The sequence below is a fragment of the Sorex araneus genome, chromosome 1, assembly GCF_027595985.1.
Source record: "Sorex araneus isolate mSorAra2 chromosome 1, mSorAra2.pri, whole genome shotgun sequence".
Classification (NCBI taxonomy): Eukaryota; Metazoa; Chordata; class Mammalia; order Eulipotyphla; family Soricidae; genus Sorex; species Sorex araneus.
The window spans coordinates 241,546,694-241,562,605 of NC_073302.1; the positions used below are offsets into that span (position 1 = coordinate 241,546,694).

Sequence of the window (15,912 nt, forward strand, 5' to 3'; positions counted from 1 at the left end):
TGAAACAAAAACCAAAGAGCATGAGCCTTTATGCTATGTGAAATATGAAATAGCTCAAACTTAGCAGAATAATACAGGTTAATGATGCAAACATCAGGGGCTGAAGCAATAGCACAGCAGGTAGGGCATTTGCCTTGCATGCGGCCCACCCGGGTTTGATTCCCAGCATCCCATATGGTCCCCTGAGCACCGACAGGAGTAATTCCTGAGTGCAGAGCCAGGAGTAACCCCTGTGCATCGCCAGGTGTGACCAAAAAAGAAAAAAAAAAAAGCAAACATCAGATTTGGCTCAAATCCTACGAACCAAAACATTCCATCTGCATGTCTGAAAGAAGGTGTGTTGCTGCACAGATGAGGCCATGGGATCTTGGGTTCTAGGTCTGGATGCAGTGGGAGGCTGTGGGGTTTATCATTCCTGAGCTTGCAGCTTAGAGCAAGGGACAGCAGTGGGGCAGTTGGGCGAGGGTCACTCACAATCCATTCTGGTTTCTGTCTAAACACCCTGAAACTAACTTTTCGGATGTGCTCCTTTCTAGTGTTTAGAAAGGCTTTTCTTGGCTGCCAGGAAGCATAGAGCAGCCTGTGGCAAGCGATTATCTGGGAGCAGCCAGGCATAAGGTCAGACGCTTTGGAAAATTGGGGCGGGGGACACAAAGAGACAGATTCTTCTTCCTTTTATGGACTGTGAAGAGGGTGCTTGGTGAAATTTTCTGGAGTATGAAAGGAGGAATACAGGTTTGGAAGATTTATAATTGTATGTTAAAACAGAGTCACACTGGTATTGAGAAAAGTCATTGTAAACACACTTTTATTTAAAATCAGGATTTTTGAAATAACTACCCTAAGAATGGTATCACAGGTCTTCAGCTAAATAAGGTAGAGCACTAAAAATGACTGTTAATTTTAATGTTTAAGGGTTCTTGTCAAAGCACCACTTAAAACTTACATTCTCTATAAAACTAAATATAGAAAATTTGTTCTAAGTTCAAGAAAGCACAAGGAGACAATTTTCAAACCCCTGGTTATTAATTAATCATGGAACACTAAATTCAAAGCCATTGCAAGAATTTCCTACATTGTTCACTTACATGAAAAGAAATACAGAGCTACTTAAGAGTTTCTTGGTGAATTTCTAGTCTTGAGAGCACTAGAACTTTTCATAAATATGGTTACTGGCCAGATGACTTCTAAATTTTTAATCTGTCATCCAAAACAGTGAAGTGTAGGATTTACGAGAGTTTTATTACTGTTTTTTGAAAATTTTAGAGAAATGACCACAATCGCAGCACATCATGAACATTCCCACTAATTTTGCCAATTCCTGAAAACTTAGAGGTTTTAGGTTTATTCTGAAACTAACTTCCAAACAAAACAGCATAAAAATAACACATATGGAGACTATGCTGCTAAAATAGCTTAAGCTTGCCAACACATTTTCAGAGCAAGGCTCTTTGTGCTGATTTCCTTGAAGAGTTTCCGGGTCATTTTCTGCTTGTTCCAACAAAGGAACTGCTGTAAGAAAAACTTAAAAAAAAAAAAAGAAAAAGAAAAAAAAAGAAAAAGAAAAGAAAAGAAAGAAAAAGGGAAAAAAAATCACTCGTATTTGTTTATTTGGGCAGGTCAGGACTTTTGCTCCAGAACCTGTGCACAGCTCTGGCTGCAGACAGCACAGCACGAGGGGCTAGTGGCTTCTTCTCGGGTCTCATCGCCTGCTGGAGCGCCTGTCACTCTTCTCCCTGCTGCTCCGCTTCCTGGACCTGGACCTGGATGGGGAGGCTCGGGACGAGTCTCGGCTTGAGAGGCTGTGCTTATAGGGGTGGGACCGGTGCTTCTTGCGGCTTTCTTCTTTCGGGGCCTGGCTTTTCGCTGGCTCCTTACTGCCTTCTTTTGGCTCCTGGTCTTGCTCTTTATGGGAGGGCAGCGTGTTCTTAATTGTGTTAATGAGGAATCTTTTATTGGTGCCAGCAAGAGGACACTTCATCCTGGGGGCAAAGAGAGAAAAATCACACATCACCCATTCCACACGCTAGACCCAATGCACATGCTTTGTGCCTAAGAATTCTCTCTTGGAAGAGTCAAGTTTCTGCCTTTGTTCAGCTTTCCTTGCATGCCACCTAGTGTAAACGCTGAGTACAAGGAGGAAAACTCAGAATTTTTGAGATAGGCCAACTGGGCATTATCGGAAAACTTGAATTTCTTTCTTTCTTACTGGAAGTAACTTTACCCTTATAAGTATATACATGACCACAAAGTGAATTAAGGGAACAGTTTAATATTTCCCCCCTAATAATAAGCTTGACCTGATTATAATCTGCATTTTGAGTTAAACTGATTGTGCCCTTTTAATTACCAAAGAGTGAACGTATATTCTACTTGAGGAAACAAAAAAAGGTACTTGGGGCTGGAGCAATAGTACAGTGGGTAGGGCATTTGCCTTGCACGTGGCCGACCAGGGTTCGATTCCCAGCATCCCATATGGTCCCCTGAGCACTGCCAGGAGTAATTCCTGAGTGCAAAGCCAGGTGCATTGCTGGGTGTGACCCAAAATGAAAAAAAAAAAAAAAGTACGTCTTGTGGTATATTGGTGCTACATTATCTACTCCAGAAATTAAAATTGCCATAAGAATCCATCAAAATCTAATAATTGCCTTTTACCTTAAAAAAGCACTTTAATACTATGTGTGTTCTCTCTCTCTCTCTCTCTCTCTCTCTCTCTCTCTCTCAGGGAACACACTTAGGATGAACTTATGAGTAATTAAGTATATCTTTTTTTTTTTTTTTTTGCAGGGGCACACACAGTGGTACACAGGGCTTACTCCTGGTTCTGTGCTCAGGGTTCCATATATGGTGCCAGGATCAAATCTGGGTCTGTTGTATACAAGACAAACACCTTCTCCACTGTATTACTGCTCTGGCTGCTGTTAGGCTCTATAACATAGCTTCATGTTCATGTTCTCCCAATAACAGGGGATACCGTTACTTAAATTGATAATTAATCTGCATATACACACTCATGTAATATTTTCAGGAAAGATGATAAAGACTTTGCTTTAAAACAAACAGGAAAAACCAGGATCTCAATGTCAGCATGTAGAGAAACAGCAGTAAGGAAAGCTCTTTTTATTATCACTGTTGTTGACTGACTTATGAGTGTCAATTGTGTAGGTTTTTAAGTTGTATTTGTCACAAATAAACATATTAGTTAAAAGTTAATAAATAAACACTCTGTCCCTCTCAGGGGAAGCTACCGAGAGTATCCTGTCTGCATGGCAGAGCCTGGCAAGATACCTGTGGTGTATTCGATATGCCAAAAACAGTAACAACAAGTCTCACAATGGAGATATTACTGGTGCCTGCTTGAGCAAATCAATGAACAATGGGACAACAGCGCTACAGTGCTACTGTTAATTAAACTGATAATTAATCTGCATATACATACTCATATAATAGAGTATTTGTTTCATCTTTCAGGTAGAGTAAATCTTCCATTTTGGGGAAACCAAAACAAATAAAACCCTACATATTTCTCTGCCATGGGAGGAGGAGCTGTATTTTAACAGAATGCTGGGATGCTGCTTATCTTACCTGCCCCCCTCCAGGGGCTAGTTAGTCCTGGTTCTGTGCTCAATAGTGACCCTTGGGCCATGTGTGCGGGACGACATGTGGTGCTGGGGACAGACCCGGGGTCAGTTACATGCAAGGCCAAGTGTGGTGCTTGTGCACTACTCCCAGCTCTGTGCTTGAGGGTTTCTCTGCCTGTAAGGCATGCACACTAACTCTCTGAACCATTTTCCTTGCCTCTGTATACCCATCCTTATATCAAACTTTGATTCAAAGATAATCCCACACAATCCTTTTAGACCAACCCACCACTATGGCTCCGCAATGATTCTTTGATCTAGTACTGTGAATGCCAGAAAAGGACAAGAAGTCATCCATGGAGAGTTAACACTTACACGAAGGCGGAGCACCTCAGGCACCCTGGGCGGCACTGAAAGTGGAGGTGAATGTGGAAAACCACTATACACCAAACCACTATACACCACATGTCTCCTGCAAGTAAGTAGCTTTTGAGCCATTAAAGAAAAAAAAAATCTGAAAACAATCCAATTTGCTGGGTGTAATTAGTGCAGAGACTCGAAAAAGTGATGCGGGAATGAACCAGAGTAAGGAGGAAAAGAAGGTAAGGAGAAAAGTACCTGGCATGTACAGCAGAAACGATGTAAGAGGCAATAGATAATACAGTGTTTTTTTGGTTTTTTGGGTCACACCTGGTGATGCACAGGAGTTATTCCTGGCTCATGCACTCAGGAATTACTCCTGGTGGTGCTCAGAGGACCATATGGGATGCTGGGAATCGAACCCGGGTCGGCCGCATGCAAGGCAAATGCCCTACCCACTGTGCTATTGCTCCAGCCCCAACACAGGAGTTTTGCTGTTTTTCTTTTAGCGCTAGCATTTAAAAGTCATGGCCAGTGAGACGAAGCGTCAAGAAGGCAGGAAGATCCATCAAAGCAAGGACAGAACTGCAAAGGGGGTAGGGGGCACAAAATAGTTCAGCTTCCTGTAGCTCTTTCCTGTGTTTCCAGAAAAACACACAGCAGCATTAAGGTTACCTCAAAAGTTCCAAGCAAAGCCACGTGTACCTCTTGGAGGTAGATCTCTCCTGGGCCAGCCCTGGCAATAAGCAGGGATGTGGGGAGAGGCAGGACAGGCCTTGCAGTGGCCTGAGGCCACAATGAATTCAGGCTCTGTGTCAACAAAGATTCAGAAGAGTATCACACAGTATTACAGAACAACACGACAGTACCAACCTGCAGGACAAAGCTAAACTTCAACATGGGGAAATGGAAAAAAAGGCGTTTTGGTTACAGGAGGAACTTCCGGAGGCCCAATGCTGGGCTCATGCCTGACAATGGGAAGAGACTGAGCTGAGGAACCTGAATGCTGACAAGGCAAGTGACTTTATGGGGAGAGGGCGCTGGAGCCCAGAGACATAGGGCAAGGGCCCAGGGAAGAAAGAGGCTGCTCTGCCTCATGGGCCGGACACAGCCTGGGGTTTCCCAGGGAGCTCAGCTTCCTGGGAGTTACAGGTGCTGGTCTGCTTGACTGTGCCCCAGTTTGGTCCCACCTGAAATCCTTCCTGGAGGCAATGCAGAACTTAGTCAGGATGGAGTCGAATGCAGGGGCTTCTGGGAGCTTGTCAGGCCCTACCCTGGGAGGTTGACCTCTCTTCCCTGAGGCCCCTGCTGAGTTCTCCTGGCACAGTCACTGGCAGTTCAGTGGTCCGCATCAGAATATTCCAGTAGGAGATAACTAATGAAAAGTGTATTTGGGACTTGCCAAGAGTAGCCGGTATTAGACAGTGGTTCCTTACTATTTTCACCTGAGTGAGTCATCTCAGAATTCCTAAGATGAGTCTGGTCTTCTCTGGATTGAATGAGGAAAGGTTTTTGAACATTTTTTTAAAGTTTACACATTTATTGACAGAACAATAACTGAGGATATAAAAAAAAACCTTTGGTAACTCCTAGTGAAATTTTCTCTGTAAGTGCATTATTAACATGACAAGTCACTCAGATGACCACACAGCCATTCTGCTAAATTGCCAAGGGCATCAAGTCCGAAGACATGTTACGTAGCTTCCAGCTGTCAACTGCAGACTCAACATGGAGGCCAAATAGCTAGAGAGTGAGATGCTGTTTCCAGAATCAAGTCAACAAGAATACTGGCCTTCACATCTCTCTTCACACCTCTCTTTAGTATCAAAGGTAGTAGTTGTGCTCAGAATTCTACTCGAGGCGAAAAGTCAAAGATGGCTTGGAGCAAACTTGGTTACTTGAATGGAATGGCAAGAAGGTTTTGAAAGTGTCTTCTAAAAAGCTGAGATATTTTAGAAATGATGGGTAAGTGCATGTTTATTCTTTTCTAATAACTAAGCAAGCATTGAGATAGGGTTGGGGAGATATAAGAAGATGTAAAGATAGGTAAATAAATGATTCAGCACCAAGAAATTATAAAATATGCACTAAATATATCCAAGTATAAGAAAAATAATAACACTAGGGGCCAGAGCAATGGAACAGTGGAGAGGGTGCCTGCCTTGCACATAGCCAACCTGGGCCCTATTCCCGGCAATACATACAGTCCCCAGGAAGGCCAAAAGTGACTACTGAATGCAGAGCCAGGAGTAAGTGCTGAGCATCACCAGGTGAGGGCCCAAAACCAAAAGAAAAATAAAAGAAAAAAGAAGAGTAACATCAAGGCTGATATTTCAGGAAATCCATTGGGAAAGACCTGCTTGAGTCTTTAATGTGGTAATTAGTTTTGCTCCATCTCACAGTCAGAGGTTTTATTGCAATGTACTCATATAACTCACACTGGCTAAGCACATAGAGTCTGGAGCACATCATCAGACTGAACCTTGTGCATTTATATAAACTTCTGTTGCCTCTTATCTGCTGAAGGTGCATAATGATAAGATTATTACTAATAATCCTAAAGGGTTGGGTGCTGATCAAATAAACGAGAATATGTGAAGTACTTAAAACAATACCTGATATATAATAAGGACTTAGCAAACGTTAGCTTTGTCTTGTATTCTAGCTCTGCTACCTAAACTGTGGAATGACCTTGGCCTGTCAATGCTTCCCTGCATCAATTTCTCCTACTTGTAAATGGGAATGGTAGAGTACTTAATGAGATCATGTATAAAGCACTTAGCACAGTAGCGAGCATTTAGTCAATCCTCAATAAATGCTAACTAACAATAATTGTGAACTGTAACTGATTCACAATTCAAAATCCTCTGAAAAACAAGTATTTTTTAAAAAAATTAAACCAAAACCCATTTAGGGGCTGCAGATAGCGAAGGCCATTTATCTTGCAAGCAGGCCTTTGTTCAATCCCTAAGAAAAGACCCCTGAGTGTTGCCAGGGGTCACACCTGAGCACAGAGCCAGGAATAGCCTGAGCACTGCTGGGTATGCCACCCCCCACCCATGCCCCCAATAAAAACAAAAGCCTATTTGTTGCAAAACCTGACCTTTTTTTTTTAAAATACAGAGCTATCTGTTTTCAGTCTTCATCTCGTCAGCAGAAGCCTCCCTAAGCTATGTTAAAGAATGATCGCTGATTTGTGTGTAGGTTTGTAATGCATATGCACATCTTATGCACTATAATACCTTTCTAACATATCTAGGTTTATAAATTTATCTGAGTTCAAGGGTTTTGAAACAGGAATTCCAGATCTTGTTGTTACAATTATTCTAATTATTATACATTTCTCTTCATGAAAATAATATATCTTTATATAAGTATATATTACACTCAAGTAAGTTAATATAGCAAGGATTGTTCATAATAGCAACCCAGGAGACTAGTAAAGTCTCATAAATCACCTGAGCTAATAAAAGTTAACCAATACCAGAATAGAAAACGAATGTTTTTCAATTAAAAAAAATTACATATATATATATGCACATATATAAAGAGGGCCAGAGAATTAGTACAGTGAGTAAGATGCTTGCCATGCACATGGTTGACAACCCCTCTCTAGCATCACAGTCCCCCCGAAACCCCTCCACAAGGGATCGATGTGCACAGAGCTTTGAGTAAACCTTGAGTATCACCAGGTGTGGTCCAAAAATCAAACATACACAAAGAGTGAACAAGTAAGAGTTAATCAGAAATTTCATAGAAATGTTTATGTAAAAAGGTTAAAAGTGAATGCACTGTCTACCTTCGAGTTTCACTCGTATCTCAACCTCAAATCTCAACTATATGGACTTTTCCGCCCGCCTGGCGAAGCTCATGTTCTCTCTTGAACACATCTCTCTCTCTGCCTCACTCCTTCAATATTTCTCTAAATTTCTTTAAATGAAACTAGTTTACTTCACTAAAAAATTGAAATTAAAGCTGAAAATATCTGGGACTTAAATTGTTAGACTTGTCTATCTGGAATTCTTCACTGCTATCACAGTCAATGGGCTAAACTGGGTATTAACTCTGTGCTTCTATAAAGGCTCAGTTGATACATGGTCTTTAGATAAAACACATAAGGTTGAGACAAACAGGTAATTTCTAAAGTCCCTTATAGCTAAAAACATTCTCTGCTCATGTTCTGAATGTTCATCCTTTTGTTTGTTTTTTGAGTTACACCCAGTGGGGCTCATGGATTATTTCTGGTAAATGTTCAGGGGGCCATATGGGGTACTGAGGATTGAGCGGGGTCAGCTGTATGCAAGGCAAGCATCCAACTCATGATACTATGGCTCTGGCCCCTGTATGTTCACTCTTTAGAAAACTATATAGAAAACCTAAAGAAAAATTTAGAAAACGACTTTCCCCTTTCCCACTCATCCTGTGTGGAAATTACTTTATTGTTCTCTCTCTTTTTTGTTTCTCGACTCTGCTTAATACCATTTTTTTCCCCTGTATTTTGACGGCACGATAAGCAAGCAGTGGTTTTAGATGATATGACAGCTAGCTCCCAACCTTGACTTCTGTCATAGCAGCACTGAGGTGCAAACTTGGATCCCAAGTAAGGACACAGGTCAAAGTCCCTCCACATTCTGTGCCCTAGTACCAGCGACCTTCTATGCCACTGACTCTGTCCCAGGATGTGCTGGGGTGGGGACTGACGGGGCTCCAGGGCAATGTGGCCATTTTCCTGTCTCTAACTCTGACCCACACAATGTTGACTTTCTTATCCCGGCTTGTTATGTTTATTTTTGGTTTCAGAAAATTATACCAGCTCATGTGGGAAGAATCGGATTTAAAGTGCTAAAGACATAAGTGGATAGAAAACGCTAAATATAATGAGACTGGTGCAAACTGTTTCAGAAAGTGCCCACAGCAGCTCTGTCTGACTTAAGATTAGACATTGAGTGTATCTATCTATGCTGAACTTTAAAAGTGAGGTGATTCCTTTTTCTTTCAAAGCGGTCAGTTTGGAAGCTATGAATGAATTCAGAAGGCTTCTGTATGGCGTGGGAGCGATGGGTTTCTAAGGACTCTGCCGTTAGGGAGACTAAGATGGATAGAGAGAGGATTGCAAGCTTTTGATTCTTTAACATTTTCTGAGGAAGTGTACTGTATAATTTACAAAAATTAATCATTTTCCCTTGCAATTATCACACCTGTCTTCTGAAAAAGGTTACTTAAAACAAACAGAAAAGGGTAGTGGTGGAAAAATGCAATTTTTCCTCCTGCCTTTAATACTTCAGTCTCTCTAACTGACAAAAGATAGAGGTAGTAATACCTAGTAGTATAGATTTACACCTGTCACTTTGGTTTCTAAAATAACTTCATAACTACAACCCTATCAAATAGTGATACATAATAACTTAGGGAAGAAAAACAGTGATTTTGAACTAACATTTCTGAAGCAATTTTGAAGCCATTACCTAATCAATGTTATCGCTTTTATTTTCCCAAGCATCATCCACTTTATATACAGAAGCAACTTGTTTAAGAGTATAAACCTGGGGTCGAAGTGATAGTACAGGGGGTAAGGTGTTTGCTTTGCACACAGCCAACCCAGATCTGATCCCTGGCATCCCATATAATCCCCGAGCCTCCCAGTAGTTCTTCCTGAGTGCAGGGACAAGGGTAACCCGAGTACTGTTGGGTGTGCGCCCCAGCCCCGCCAAAGGAAAAAAAAAAGGCACCCACCAAAACCAAAAATCAAGAGTCTAAATCTGAAGCAACATAACTGGAACCAGGGGCTCTGACTCAGAACCCTCACACTCCATCCCCTACTATTAGAGATCGGGTAGAAACCATAGGGTCAGGTGGCTGGTTACCAGAGCAACAGAGGCAAGAAACTGCAGGTAAGCAGAGTGTGAGCCTGCTTACAGTTCTGGCTTCTTTGTCCCAGGCAGGCATCAAGAAATGGATTGGTAAGAAGTGTTAGATCAGTAAGAAAGGCCAGTAACTAGAGATCCCAAGAGAGCCATTGACTCCGACAGAGACAAAGGCACAGTGCTTCCCAAATACACCAGCCCGAGGGTTTTGTGAAACACACCAGGCACTGCCAGGAGAACCAGAACTCATGTTCTTAGGAAAACAGGGAGGGCAGGTACTGAGAAGTTCAGAATCACGGGAGCAAGGGTCCGTGCACCATTGTCCAAGCAACATTTCATTTCCCACTCTGAATTGCTTTGCATCACTGCGGAGGTAAGCCTTGAATCACAGCTGGAGAAAAAAGCACTGCTACCTTAGGACAAAGGTATTTTTAATTTGGATGCTGAGGTTGATTTTGCTGGGGCCGAGGTTGAGTCCCTGGCACCACAAAAAACCCCAAACAAAACCAAATCAAACAACCTCCAAAACAAAGATCACATTTTGCTGTGAAATGCTGCCAAAACTACCATACTACATATGGTACTTACAGTTTAGTTTGTAAGTGGTAATCCAATGTCTCAGTATGTGACCGTCTGGAAAATTCTTTACCAATGTTATAATCCCCATAGCTAGACTATTAATCCTCAATTACCATGTTGCCACTCATATACGTTGCTAAGTTCCAAGATGAAGAGGTCAATGTACTATTTCTAAACTATAACTAAAAGTAATGAAAACTGGGTTAACAAAATGCATATTTATCTGCAATGTTTATTTTTTATTTTTATTTTTTATTTATTTATTTTTCTTCTTGGGTCATACAAGGCGATGCACAGGGATTACTCCTGGCTCTGCACTCAGGAATTACCCCTGACAGTGCTCAGGGGACCACATGGGACCCTGGAAATCGAACCTGGGTCAGCCGCGTGCAAGGCAAACGCCCTACTCGCTGTGCTATTGCTCCAACCCCTGCAACGTTTATTTTTAAAAATCTGTTAATCTGGGCCAGATAATACAGGGCTTAGTTGGTGGTTTACCTTGCATCCCTCTGACGTGGTTTGAATCCCTGGAATCACATATGCGCCCTCAAGAACTGCCAGGGGTCACTTCTGAGCAGAGGCAGGAATAGCCCTGCACACCAATGGGTATGGCTCCCAGCCCCCACCCCCCAAAAATCTGACAATCTTTCATATATGAAGCATCATGGTAAATCCTTCAGCAAGGCCTAACTTCAAACTGTTTATGTATTTATATTCTTTAGGAGAGTACCAAGAAAAACAGAAGGTAGGGAAGATGAAGTTCAGAAAAAAGAAAAGGCCTAAAAATAGTGGAGTCCTGGGCAGGCAATCATCCTTGGTGTCTTTTCTTAGTTGCACAAACTGTTTTCATAGCTGCATGATTCAATAGGAGTACTTCCAGGGCTTTCTGATTTACTTTCATAATTAGACATATAAGGTACATGAGAAGCAGAAGCAGAAGTCTGTCTGCTACCAGACAATAAGTGAGACAGTATAGTATGAATATTAAGCGAGATACAAGGTAGGGAGCTTGCCTTGCACATGGTTGACCTGGGTTTGGTCCCTGTATCCTATATGGTCCCTGAAGCACCGCCAGGAGTGATTCCTAAGTGCAGAGCCAGGAGTAACCCCTGAGCATTGCTGGGTGTGGCCCCAAAAGAAAAAAGAAATCAAGGTCTAGTTCTATCAGCAGTGAGTTAGCTGGGGCTTTAGGTGACTTGGGGCTTCATGTTTAGTATAATGAAAAGGCTTTGGATCTCTGTGATCTTGAAATAACGCCAAGAGGCTCACCCATGAGTCACTTTGAAATCTGAACTTTCCGTCCCCTTCCTGCTGGTTCTAGCGTGAGACACAGCTCACCTGCTCATTTGTGTGTATCCAACCAGCAAATTGATAGCGTAGAGGCCAGGAGAGTTAGTCTTCTTTGATGTTGGCTGCTTACTTGTATGGGATCTTTTTCTTAATTTATCTATTGATGTTCAGTAGATTTAATATTCAAATGAGTAAGAAGAACACAGGCCATGAGTCAGAGAGAGCTCAATGGCAGAGCACATGCTTTGCATGTTTGATCTACAGCACCCCCTCATTCCCTGAGCATTGTAGGAACTGACCCCAAAAAGCCACCCCCCAAGAAAATTAAAGAAAAGCAAAAAAAATAGACTAGAGAAAAAAAAATATATATTTTTTTCTTTTTGGGTCACACCTGGCAATGCACAGGGGTTACTCCTGGCTCTGCTCAGGGGTCAATATGGGATGCTAGGAATTGAACCCGAGTTGGCCACGTGCAAGGCAAACGCCCTACCCGCTGTGCTATTGCTCCAATCCCTAGAGAAAATATTTGATTACTAAAGATCAATCTCTGATTTCATAAAACAGAAAAACACTGGTGATTCCCTATCACCAGATCTGTCTGGTGAAACAGAAAATATATCATAATGGCATCGCCCTTAGAACAACTGACTTAACAAAAACCCAGTTAAAATGTTTTTTATATTGGGGAGAGGCCAAATGTACTCTTTGGAACTTATAGTGCCAACATATAAGTCTCTCTATCTCGAGAAACACTAAACTAAAAAATCACATAGGGCTAGATAAACTGAAATTAATATGACCAGGGAAAAACAAAGCAAAACAAAAGATGGTTTTCTGGGAATGGCGCTCAGTGGTAGAGCATTGGTGATGCACGTGGAAGGCCCTGAGTCTGATCTCTAGCACTGCAAACAAACAGAACCAGCCAGACAGACAAAGCTGGGCAAATTTCTGAACTCTGTGCTGATGCATTCCTTCATACTGACTAAAAGGAAGTCACATGAGCCATTTTTTCAGCTTCCCAAGGTCACTGTCAAGAATAGGTTCATAAAATGTTCTTTTGTTGAAAAGCATCCAATAAAGTACACAGCACTAAATGATCTTTCTTTATAAAATTAAACAGTGGCATCCCACTTGCATATTCTTTAGTTCAGCAATCTCTCTGGCAATGGCTCAATGACCTCATTAAGGTCTTTTTATAGACTATCCAAGAAGAAAAAACAATGTCACTCACTCTCACTGTTTTAAAATTTATGTTCAGGAAAACAACCCACAATCCACCGGCAAGCAGCAGCTGGGTTGTTCCTCTGAGATGGGTTCAAGGAGGCCACTTGATGTAAATGGATCATGGGACTTGTGGACCTAGAGCAAGGGTACCTGGGACAGTAGAGGGGCCTGCCCTGGAGGAGGTGTGGGAACACCCTGACTTCTCCTGAGCTGACAGCTATCATTTTTCCCCCTAGGGATTAGTATGGTGGTTTTCAAATTTGTGTGTTCTTTGGAATCATTGTGGTAGCCTTTTATTCGTGCAACACCAGGCTGTGTTCAGGGCTAACTTCTGGCTCTGATCAAGAATCACCTTGGTGGGACCCAGGGTACTCTATGCAATGCCAGGACTGAACCTGGGAGGGCCACGTGCAAGGCAAATATCCTGACCCCTGTACTGTCTCTCCAGTCCAACCTTGGTATCTTTACAAGATTCCGAAGCTCAGGACATTCCTAAACTAACAATACTATAATCATTATAGGAATAGAGAGATCAACATGTTATATATTTTTCTTTCCTTTTTTCTTCTTCCTGGGTTTTGGGTAACGCCAGCATTGCTGTGTGGCAGTGCTCAGGGAACCATATGGCGCTGGGGATGAAACACAGGCTTCCTGCATGCAAAGCATGCGCTCCAGTCCATTACACTCTCTCTGGTCCAGATACTAGCATTTTGTGAAACTCCCCAGATGATTTCAAATATGCAGTTAAGTGTGAGAATCACTTGATTAGTGAGTAGAAGTTTTTACACACACACACACACACACACACACACACACACACACACACACACACAGAGTTTATTTGAACAGATGGGGAACAAGATGCTGTCCTGGAATGAACAGGAAGAGAAAGTTGTTCAAAGTTCCAGCTCCAGTGAACAGAAGCGATGCTTGTTCGTGGATCAGACCTTCTTTCATAGCCCTTATCTGTGTGCTGGACCAAAACCAGTCTCATGGAAAAGAACTTGAGCAACTATTTGAACTCCCAGGGGAACTATTCGAGAGAAGTGACTGCAAGGAAAACAACTCACAGTACTTGCTGCCAGTGAACTTGATGCTGGAGTTTTCAAACTAGAAGAAATTTAGATGTATGGAACACTGCGCACTTGACAGGTCTCCAACACTTAAGCCATTTTTATGATGAGATTAGTGGTGATACTCACAAATGTGGTTTTTAATAGGTACTGAAATGTGCCAACATTCTGAAGACCTTAATAACTTGGTGAATTAAATATTTTCCAGATGCCAATATATGATGTTACAAAATTATACCTGATTCAGCCAAAGCAGATTAAAGGACTTTAAAATAAAGCCTGACTCCGCGCCAGGCTGTTTTCACTCGGGGCGCCCCAGAGGGGGGCAGGTGAGAACCCTCCCTGCCCCAAGGGAGCCAGCCCCGGCATCCAACCTCCAGTACCCAACCACCGCCACTCTCTAGGCCGCTTTCTGGACCATGCAGCCGCTTTCCTACCCATTTACCATAATTACCACACCATATTTGATGGAGTTCAGACAGTAGGCAACAAATCACAGAGTGTAATATATCGACGAACAATGGGATGACAAGTGATACAAGTGATACACACACACATATACACGCACATCTCTCAGAGAGCCCAGCAAGCTACTGAGAGTATCCTGCCCACACGGATAGATCCTGGCAAGCTACCCGTGGCGTATTCAATATGCCAAAAACAGTAACGATAGGTCTCATTCTCCTGACCCTGAAAGAGCCTCCAATCATTGGGAAAGACGAGTAAGGAGAGGCTGCTAAAATCTCAAGGCTAGGAGGAATAGAAACGTTACTAGTGCCTGCTTGAGTAAACTGACAAACAACGGGATGACAGTGACAGCAAAAATAATTTTATTTAATAAATAATGAAAATTTCACTTTTATAAGTCTGCCATTAAATAGGTGTGCAAAAACACTAAACAATCCTGTTCTACTCAATATATTTTTACAATTTTTTTTGGTAGAAGTTTTCTTTAAAAATTATCATTTGGGGCTGCAGTGAGAATAGAATGAACAGGGCATCTACCTTCTATGCAGCTGACCCGGGTTTGATCTTGGTATAACATATGGTCCCCTGAGGCAATCAGGAATGATTTCTGAGTGCAGAGCCAAAAGTAACCCCTGGGCATTGCTGGGTGTAGACCCCAAACAAACAAATCATCTACCTAAATACTTAATGAATTTTAACCGTTATTTCATTCTTATTCAATTTTGCAGTGCTATGATTGAACCTGGGGCCTCATAAGTGTCAGGCAAGAGCTCTGCCACTAAGCTACTACATCCCCAGCCCTATTATTATTATTTAACAATATATAATAAATAATGTATTTATACATTTATAATAATGTATAAATAAATGTGTAAATAAGTATTTTAAAAGCTACTCAGTTGGGGACAGGGTGAGCACAGGAGTTAAGCAATTGCTTTGCATATGCCAGCACTTTGAGACATCTCCTGGGTTTCTGCTATGCCTCTTTTTCCTCATTAACCAAAATGTGAATTTAATGACTGCTTCACTGTGTGGATAGAAATCATGTACTATGGCTGGAAGATTTGGAAAATGGGACGGAAGTCAAATCCCAAATAATTCTGTGGAACTGGTCATCTAACTGAGATAATACTCCCACAACTCGCCAGGGGAAACAGCTCAAAGTGATAAAGAAGATTTTTGGTTTTGTTTTTTAATTAGAGTTCTACGAAGCCAGTGAGTAGCAGCACCAATACGATCAGGGTATGTGGTTTCCATTTGGAGAAATGCCTAGAAACAACTGATCCCCTTAAACATTCAAGAACCTCCTCATGAACACATACAGGTTCCCTGTGCTGTTCAATCAACTTAATCAATGGCTGAATAAATAAAGGTACTTCGAAATTAAAAAAAAGAAAGGTTACCTTTCACATTGTAGTGTTTATTTCATCCTTGCACCCATAAATACACCAGAATTAAGTGCTAAGAGATAAC

At 41.9% G+C, this 15,912-nt stretch overlaps 1 protein-coding gene across 1 annotated transcript in view; it reads right to left on the bottom strand.

Annotated features, from left to right (window-relative positions):
• Window positions 1-791: 791 nt before the first annotated feature.
• Window positions 792-15,912, bottom strand: part of LOC129404347 (protein POLR1D-like) — a 49,074-nt gene continuing 33,953 nt past the window's right edge. Inside the window, exon 3 of the mRNA XM_055136704.1 lies at window positions 792-1,982. Coding sequence (XP_054992679.1) covers window positions 1,703-1,982 — 280 coding nt within the window. The 3' untranslated portion in view covers window positions 792-1,702. The remainder of the gene's footprint in view (window positions 1,983-15,912) is intronic.